At 39.4% G+C, this 9,964-nt stretch overlaps 2 protein-coding genes and 1 pseudogene across 2 annotated transcripts in view; 1 reads left to right on the forward strand and 2 right to left on the reverse strand.

The window, feature by feature from the left end:
• The window catches only part of LOC106339122 (uncharacterized protein At4g04775-like), a 3,817-nt gene extending 3,154 nt beyond the window's left edge, over positions 1 to 663 (reverse strand). The window contains exons 1-2 of the mRNA XM_013777935.1: positions 489 to 663; positions 3 to 172 (exon numbers count right to left, since the gene is read on the reverse strand). Coding sequence (XP_013633389.1) covers positions 3 to 172; positions 489 to 663 — 345 coding nt within the window. The remainder of the gene's footprint in view (positions 1 to 2; positions 173 to 488) is intronic.
• A 1,033-nt stretch (positions 664 to 1,696) lies between these two features.
• LOC106303025 lies at positions 1,697 to 2,178 on the forward strand (annotated as a pseudogene).
• A 4,967-nt stretch (positions 2,179 to 7,145) lies between these two features.
• On the reverse strand, positions 7,146 to 9,000 carry LOC106298083 (phosphatidylcholine:diacylglycerol cholinephosphotransferase 1-like). The gene is made up of 3 exons (XM_013734182.1): positions 8,431 to 9,000; positions 7,791 to 7,928; positions 7,146 to 7,546 (listed from the first exon to the last, which is right to left on the reverse strand). The coding sequence occupies exons 1-3, from the start codon at positions 8,842 to 8,844 to the stop codon at positions 7,229 to 7,231; spliced, it is 870 nt and encodes a 289-aa protein (XP_013589636.1). The 5' UTR covers positions 8,845 to 9,000; the 3' UTR covers positions 7,146 to 7,228.
• Between the last annotated feature and the right edge of the window lie 964 nt (positions 9,001 to 9,964).

Raw genomic sequence — 9,964 nt, forward strand, 5'->3', positions numbered from 1 at the left:
ACGAGGAAAACCGCCCTCGTTAAGATTATGTTTTCTTGTAGTGTTGCTTTCCCCACATCAGCTTCTCTGTAAGTAGACCACTCCTCACTTATGACCATAGCTTCAAGACCTCTTTTGATGATCTTCAGTCTCTTAACCATCACAATGATAGAAGCAAAACGTGTATCGGCAACTGCAAGCAATTTGAGAGGATAGAACTTACTAAAGATGGCTAGTCTCATGTTGTGGTTCATGATGAAATGTTTTATTGCAAGTACATCTCCATGAACATCAGTTATCCAGCTGCATTCTCAATATGTTGCTTCATTCTTCTCCACATTATTTTCTGCGCAAATGTTCTTCAAAGCAAGATTAAGGGTGTGAACCACACATGGTGTCCAATAAATATGAGGAAACGTACTCTCAATAATCTCTCCAGCAGCCTTACAATTTGCTGCATTATCAGTGATGATTTGCACAACGTTTTGATGGCCCACTTCATTGATAACCTCCTTCATAAGACCAGAGACCAGAGATGAAGAATCTATCTTTCACTTCTCCAAAACAGTTCACACCCTTGAGAAATATAGGACCACTTCCAGAAGTAGCAATGAAATTAATCAAAGTTTTTCTAGTAGGATCGCTCCAACCATCTGCACAATCGTGACCCTTCTTTCTTTCCATGTTGACTTAAATGGAACTAATAATCTTTCAACATTGTTTCTCTCTTTCTGAAGCAACATAGTTCTAAGCTTATTGTAACCAGGGGGCACATAACCATCAATCTTGTTTTCAGCAGCAAACTGGTAAGACCTATGATAATGTGGGTTTCTTGCAAGGTTAAACGGCACACCTCCACTGAAGAACATTCTTGCAATTTATTGATCCAGTTGATCCCTGACTTCAATACCAAAAGCTCTAACAATTGCAGAATCAGCAGACTTTCTTTTCTTTGAAGCAGGATTGGTTTCACTACTTTCACAAGGCAGTGGAACTGCTCGAGAACCACACTCGTTTATCTTCTTCTCGAACTCATCTTCCAACTTTTGCATTTCAGCTTTTTGACTCCTTGTTGCTTTCTTACATATAGCAATACCTTGATTTTTAATTCCAAGTAGATGAGCTCTAATTCTGGAATACGAGCCTTGTCGATCTTTATTGCAAATATTGCACTTAAATTTCCAAGTGCTTCCTTTTGCTCCTGATTTCTCCAATTTAGTCACGTAGTTCCATAATGGAGCTTCTTCGGAAGCATTTTCAATATTATCACTTGATCCTTGAGAAGTCATAACTAATATGATTAACCTGAAAAAAAAATACTGTGAGAAACTTGTATATAGACAAAACAGAAACAACACATATACCGACATACGTAAGAAGCTTGAGAAGCATATAATTCGTCCAAAAAGCAGAGTTTGTTTTCTTGTCTAATACTGTTCTTTTACGTACAAACCAAAAAACACATGCGTACATGAAACAAACCAAATATTGTCTAATACCAATATTGTTTTCTTTTTCTTACATGAAAACAAACCAAAAACACATACGTAAATAAAACAGAGTTTGACAAAACAAAACAGAGTTTGTGACAATACTTACTGTGTTTTCCTTAGAGGTGATAATTGACACTTGAGAAAGAAGATGAAGAGAATACACCTGTGGATGGCCAACATGGGAGGCTCTCAGACCAAGATCACCTCCTAAACAGTGGTCAAAATTAATATGGTTCAGCGGTGCAATTCCAAGACATGCCTTCAACATGTGGATGGCCAACCTCAACCGTTTACCAACTAAGGCTAGACTTGCTTCCTGGGGATTAACTGTTCAGAAAACATGTTGCCTCTGCAATAGTTTTGACGAAGATCGTGATCACCTGTTCCTTTCCTGCGCCTACTCCATATCTATCTGGAACCTGATCATCGCTCGCTTGGACCCAAACCGCCGTCTGATTCTAAGTTGGAACGAGCTCCTCTCCTGGATCAAAAGATCATCTACCTCAGCGGCCACAACGCTTCGGAACTAGTGACTCAATCAGCAATATACAACATCTGGAGACAGAGGAACTCAGCGGTTCATCTCAACGGATTCGCCACAGCGCAGATAACGTTCAAGACCATTGATCGAGACATTCGAAACACCTTAACGGCGAGAAGACATAGGAGAAAATTCAACTCTCTTATGTCCTTATGGATTCGGTGACTACGTCAACCTAATTCTCTCAATGTGTTCTCCTTGTTTTTTATTCTTTTTTGGCAAGGAAACACTAACCTAGGCTCTTGTAACCTAAACATTCATATTTATGATATTCACAGTTATGCAAAAAAAAAAAAGATTAAGAGAAGATAGATTAAAACTTTGTAACCCTAATCGTGTATATAAGATGTGCTTCCTTTTTTTCAATTATTTTCCAAAACTAAAACATATAAAAAATTAAATAATATATCTTTGATAAACGACACTGACTTTACATAAGAAACATTTCGGAAACGTTTCCACAACCTATCCACGCCGTCCCCAAAAACCTCTGCCGTCCCTATCTTCTCTGAAACGTTTCGGAAACGTCCCCATGTCGTCCCCACGCTGTCCCCGTCCCGGAAACGCAGCTGGTACGGGAGACGTCGAGGATATGCCGTCCACGTGCATCGTACATGCAATTCGATTTACTACCTTAAATCGAAAAGTACGAGCACACGGCGGCTAGGAGAAGATAGATGAAAAACGAGGATGGGAGCAGTGAAAGACGATTGGCCGGAGTTACTCACCGAAGATGGAGCTCGGGAAAAGGAAAGCTTCTCCGTCTTCGCTTCAGGAAAGGGAAAACCATCGGGGGAGGGGATTTTGAAACTGATTTTGAGCTATATAAACAAAATCTGAGGCTAAAATGTATTAAATTCAAAGTAAAACTGTTTACAATATGTTTCCTAATTTTTACTATTTCTTCTCCTATTTATAAAACAAATAGCAATTTCTATTTTTATAAAAAAAAAAAGAATAGGAATGGCATGAATTTGACTCTAAATAGAGGCAAAATAAGGAAGGGCTGGAAATGCTCTAAACTGTATTTTGACACATTTAAAAATAAAAGATTAGAAGGACGAGACTTATATAACGATTATTATAACGTCCCGACCGTCCACAGCTAATGGGCCACCCACGCCCGCTCTCTCGGCCCGTGGGCCCATCCCGTTTCAGCGATCGGTCCGTTAATTTTTCTAAAGGCTCGAAATTCATGTTTACTGACCCTGCAATCACCACCCGACTTTTTCCCGTGCTTTGGCCTCACTTGCACGCTATCGCGAATCACTTCCCGATAGGTCACCCATCCTTCCACTACTCCAGCTCAAACATGCTTAACTCTGGAGTTCTTTCAGGATGTGCTCCGGAAAAGGTATGTCAACTTTGGTGACATAGGTAGCCAAATCAATTCTCTTAAGCCTTTTCACATATCACAACTCGGGATGTTACCATTCACCCCCTCTCAATGAACGCAACATCCTCGTTGCGCCCCACGACAAGTCTCAAGACGCCTCTCAGGTCAGAACTAAGATGGCTAACCAGCTCTGATACCCCTTATAACGTCCCGACCGCCCACGGCTAACGGGCCACCCACGCCCGCTCTCTTGGCCCGTGGACCCATCCCGTTCCAACGATCGGTCCGTTAATTTTTTCAAGGGCTCGAATCATTGTTTACTGACCCTGCAATCACCATCCGACCTTTCCCCGTGTTTTGGCCTCACTCACACGATATCACGAATCACTTCCCGATAGGTCACTCATCCTTCCACTACTCTAGACCAAGCACGCTTAACTCTGGAGTTCTAAACGAATGTGTGATGGAAAGGGTAAATCAACTTTGGTGACATAAGTAGTTAAATCAATTTTAAGCTTTTTCACATATCACAATTCGGGATGTTACAATTATGTTTTCTGAAATTTTCAGAGAAGCGAATGGCAGAGACTTGGAGAAAAATAAGGTTGATGAATGATGATGGTTCTTGTCCCGTCGAGGTATCTGATTCTAGTTAATAAAACTAATCATTATTCATGTAAATATAATATAGATATGTTAATATCAGCATCTGAATTAAAAACTCTAGAGTTCAAAGAATGTATAAAGTATAACTCACTTTATTAATGCTTAAGAAAACTAACTCAAAAACTTAAGCTCTCAATTTCTAAACTCATAAGCTATGTCACATCTTGACATCTTCTTATATAGAGATTGATATTTCCTAATCCTTATAGGTAATACATTTAGATGACTCCTAAATATGTTTGTATTCCTATTTCCATAACTCGGTAGGATTAGGTTAGAAACTTATAACTCAAGTTTCCTTTTCTTTCAAGCTTACTCCAACAATCTCCCCCTTAAACTTGAAATCTCCTTTCGATATGTCTTGCATCCCAATGAGGTCTCTCATTTCTCTAAACTTGATTCTTCCAAGAGCTTTGGTCATAATATCAGCCTTTTGCATATCCCCCGAAACATGCTCAACATCGACTTGTCCCTTCTCAATGCACTCCCTTATGAAGTGATAACGTCGGTGTATATGTTTGCTTCTGCCATGGAAAACAGGGTTCCTAGTAAGAGCAATTGCGGACTGGTTATCAATTCTGATGAGTACTTTCTCGATAGGTCGCTTGGTGACTTCACTTAGTAGCTCTTGTAGCCATATAGCTTGCTTAGCAGCCTATGTTCCAGCCATGAACTCTGCCTCGCAGGAAGAGAGAGCAACTGTGTCCTGCTTACTTGAGCACCACGTAATCATGTTATCACCCAAGTAGAATATGTGACCTGCAGTGCTTCTTCCATCATCTATGTCCACATTGTGACTGCTATCACTGTACCCAATGAGCTTTGGAATCCCTAGCGATGATCTAGCAAACGTGAGACCAAGTGACGTAGTTCCTCGAAGATATCTAAGGCAATGCTTCATTGCTGCTTCGTGAGACACCTTCGGAGATGTCATATATCGGCTTAGAACTCCCACCGTGTATGAGAGATCAGGCCTTGTATGTATAAGATACCTTAGGCATCCGATGACTCTTCTATACCTTGTAGCATCAGCATCTTCTTCTTCACTAGATTTTGATAGATTCAAACCATTCTCCATTGGGGTGTGCGTCATATTGCAGTTCTTCATCCCACTCTCTTCTAAGATTTTCAATGCATATCTTCTTTGGTTTAGGCTTATATATCCTTCTTCTTGATGAACTTCAATCCCAAGATAGTAACTTAGTTTACCCAAGTCACTCATATCAAACTTTGACCCCATCTCTCTTTTAAAATCTCCAATGATCTTCTCGCGTGCTCCACACACGAACAAGTCATCTACATAAACAGCCACGACGAGAATGCTCTGTCCCACGGTTTTCCTGTATACAGAGTGTTCCTTGGAGCACTTTTCGAACCCAAACTCGAGTAGTATCCGATTCAACTTGTTGTTCCAAGCCCTCGGTGCCTGTCGCAGTCCGTACAATGCTTTGTTGAGCTTGTATACCTTTATCTCACTTCCCTTCACCTCGAAACCTTCAGGCTGTGTAACATAAACGATTTCTTTTAACTCTCCATGAAGGAAGGCCGTCTTAACGTCGAGGTGGTGAACTTGCCATCCGTTCGTAGCTGCAACACCGATGAGTAGTCTGATAGTTTCAAGGCGTGCTACGGGAGCAAAAACCTCATCGAAATCGATCCCTTGTTGTTGTACATACCCTTTTGCCACTAGACGAGCTTTATACTTATTGATCGATCCATCAGAATTGCGTTTTATCTTGAATATCCATCTGAGACCAATGGGTTTAGCTCCAACTGGTAAGTCAACTAGTTTCCATACCTCATTCTTCTCGATGGACTGTATCTCATCCTTGCACGCGTCTATCCATTCTTTTAGCATACTAGCCTCCACAAAGTTTCTTGGTTCGTTGTTTATACACATTAGCAGCACCTCTCCTTCTTCTTCAGCTACCATCACGTAATCTTCAAGGTATTTTGGTCTGGAAGTTTGTCTCTCACTTCTTCTCAACACTCTTGTTTCTTGTTCTCCTTCGCTGACTGGTCCAAAAATATCTGTTCCCGAGTTTTGAGCTTCATCATCATCATCATCTTTGTTTTCTTCCTCATCGTGCGACGCTTGAATTTCTGCAAGCTTGTCGTGGTTTGAGTGTTCAGTGATCCCATGATTACCGAACTCACCCATCGTGACCGTGAAGTCATCATAGTTTTCTACCTTCGCATCATATTTTTTCCAGTTCAAGCCTTTTGTCTCGTCAAATACGACGTCGCGACTTACTACAACTCTCCGTGTTTCAACATCGAACAATCTGTAGGCCTTGGATCCCGGCTCTGTTCCGAGATGAACTAGCATTCTTGACCTGTCGTCGAGCTTTCTTAGGTGCGCCTTATCAACTTTGGCATAACTCAAACATCCAAATATCCGTAGGTGACTTATATTTGGCTTTCTCCTTCGTAGCACTTCGTATGGCGTCTGAAGCAGCAAGGATCGTGTGGCTATCCTGTTTATCAAGTAAGTTGCATGTCTTATTGCTTCACCCCACAAATAATTAGGCATGTGCATATGCTTAAGCAGGCTTCTCGTCATCTCCATTAACGTTCGATTTCTTCTTTCCACCACTCCATTCTGTTGTGGAGTATACGGAGCTGTTAGATGCCTTGTGATATCCCTTCTTCGTCGCAATATTTTGATACCAAATCTAGAGTTCAAAGAATGTATAAAGTATAACTCACTTTATTAATGCTTAAGAAAACTAACTCAAAAACTTAAGCTCTCAATCTCTAAACTCATAAGCTATGTCACATCTTGACATCTTCTTATATAGAGATTGATATTTCCTAATCCTTATAGGTAATACATTTAGATGACTCCTAAATATGTTAGTATTCCTATTTCCATAACTCGGTAGGATTAGGTTAGAAACTTATAACTCAAGTTTCCTTTTCTTTCAAGCTTACTCCAACAAAAACATATATACATGTGCATGGTAATTGAGTACGATAAATGTCACATGTTGATTCTTTTTTATTATTAGCTACCGTATAAACGAGCTCTAAAATCAAAATATCAGGCTCAAGACAATACGAAACCTCTATGGTAACTACACAATAACGTACACATTTAGTTAGGTCCGTCAGTTAGAGCATTTTGAAAGAAAGCAAATTTAAGTCATTAGATTTCAACTAAATTAAATATGTCCAGACTAAAAACATAAAAAAAAAAACAAAAATTAATAACTAGCGAGACGAAATCAAACTAAAACCATTGCCTACATTGCGTCTCTTGCTCATCATCTCTTCGTATTTTCCAGCCAGTGAGTCAAAGAGAACCCCAGCGCCAACTCCGACAGCGAGATCGATCGTGTATTGTCCTCTCGTCCCGAGAAGCCTGATCGATTGTAATACATTGAGGATGTCAAAAAGCAAGGCTAGTCTCAACCTCTTCATTCTCCTCATATCCAAGGATGCTATCGTCGACCCTGCGACATGGCCTGAGTAGAAGAGGAAGAACGAGACGTTTCCTACCGGAAAATCTACCCCTGATCCTAGAAAATCCTGTTATGAAAATAGTTAAATAATTTTCAGGATTGTATATATCTTAATCACGCACTAGAGCAAATTAACCTTAAACCAGTTTTTATTCTTGAACATGTAAATACATAGTATAACAAGACGACACATAAATAAAATCATGTGTCGATGTTACATCACAAAAAAAGGAAAAATAACTAAATTGGTAGAACATCACTAAACAAAATGCTATATAATATATAAAAGAGAGAAATATGATGATTTGAACCTGAGGAAGAGGGAGCTGAGTAGAGTAACCAAGAATGCCACGACAAGTAAACATGAAGCAAGCCGAGATGGTCGCTCGTGGTCGTCCTTCCACCAACCATGTCCATAAAATATACGTCGTTTGCATCCCTACAAACACCTGTCTCCACAGCCCCACAAATTTATATAGTTAAAACTATACGATATGTCGAATACAGTTAACCAGATTCATTATATATATTGCATGAGGTCAGAATAGACGGACCTAAAAGATTTTACTATACACAATTTAGTAAGAGATTAAAAAAAAAATTTTGGTTTTTAACAATTTAAGAACTTATGTTTCTATACATTATCTCTAAAAAATATTATTATTTTTTTCTCTTAAGAATATTATGAGCTTTATGCATCTTTTTTAATTTTCATATGTCCAGGATCGACTTTTCATATGGTTCGTGGTGTTTCCCCAACCTATCACCAAGTGTGCCTTTTCATTGTGTTTAAGACTTTTAAAGCTAAAAACGGTCATATACGAATAAATTTATATTGTTTAACTTCTTTATAAAGAAGCAAACAAACAAAATCTCATTTGTTAGGTGAAGCATGCAGAATTGAGGATACTCAATAAATATATTTTTAACCCTAAGTTTCTTAAGACATACCGTGTTGAGAGCAGCTAAAACGGTATTAAGATCCGGTGAAGAAGCCAAGAGTCGATACAGAGAGCGCGTCGCCACAAAACCAATATCGAACGGCTCAGAACTCGCCGGAATCATCTGGAGCATGTACTCCTCTACGCCCGTGAAGAACAGAACTCCTACCGCTAGCAAACACGGTATCCAATGGACTCTCGCCACCTGGACAGGATTGCACATCCTCCACGTCATAAACGATGCCTTGCTTCTCCCTCCATCTCCGTTGTGATTGGCGTAGCAGTCGTCGGTTTGCGTAACAATCTCCTCCATTTGGCTAGTACTTGTTGACCCGACGATTCCGTCAAAGGCGACTGCGTTAGTGTGGTATTCATTGAGAGAGTTAGAACTGCGACGGAGAGGGACGATTGTTGTAGTTGACATGACCGTTAGATTTAACGGAGAAGAACATTTCGAGAGGCTTGGAGATATGGGTTATATAAGAGATATTATGAAACTTGTGGAAGGAAAGGAAGGTTGTTTGGGCTACAAAAGTTCATACGAAAACGATGAATATGAGATTTGAGAGCTACGTTTACGCAAGGTTTTGTTTTGTTTTTCTCTTTGTTGGGAGGTACGTTTTGTACCGGCATGTTGTTCACTTTATATTTCCAGTATTGCCTTGAGACAACCAAAGAAAAATAGAGATAAAGAGTATGAGATTTCATTATTTATAATAACACTAGTTTTTCATACAGAAACACGTTAGTGGTATATTAAGTATTAACAATATGTAGAACTCTACTCTGGTCTAATTCAAGATTATGGAGGATGTCGAAAGATTTGGTGTTTCCTTGAATACATTACTACTTTTGCATTAAGGACTATATAGTTCCCTTGGGCGCAAATTTTCTTTCACACTTTTTAAGATAACTATTGCTCTTATTGGATTCATAATGCATAAATCCAAAACATGTTGAATTGGTGTAAAATATTCGAGAAATTAGATTTGAATATAACTTTATTTTATTATATACAAAATCTTGACATTCATCAAATATTCGATATATGCAATTGTACATAAATTACTTAAACAAATACACAACTAAATAATATAGAGATAATCATATATACTCAGAGAGTCCTTCATTATAGTTGATTAGCTGTGTACTGTTGGGTCCCTCCTAGATGGAGAGGACCAATTGGGGTGACCTTAAGTAATTAATGATGTTCCCCTTTGCACTGTAGACTCACAATAATAGAGTTTAGAGAAAGAGACAAAAGAGAGAAAGAAGAGAGAAGAAGGAGAAAACTCGTAAGGTGTTTTCAAGACTGGATTTGGAGGGTCAAACGGATCCTGATTGGGCTGATATTTTGTGGGAAGCTTCTTCAGTCAGTGGGTTAGAGGTTCACCGAAGGGATTTGGTTTTCAACGGTTGGATCTTCTGTTGTCTGGGTTTTCTTGAAGCTGGTCGCCATAGTTCTTCAGCAGAGCAGTCTTGGGTGTTTGGTAAATCCAACGGTGAGATCTTCTCTTCTTGAGCTGAAATTTGGCAGAGGTATT

The sequence above is a fragment of the Brassica oleracea genome, chromosome C1 (assembly GCF_000695525.1).
Source record: "Brassica oleracea var. oleracea cultivar TO1000 chromosome C1, BOL, whole genome shotgun sequence".
Taxonomy (NCBI): domain Eukaryota; kingdom Viridiplantae; phylum Streptophyta; class Magnoliopsida; order Brassicales; family Brassicaceae; genus Brassica; species Brassica oleracea.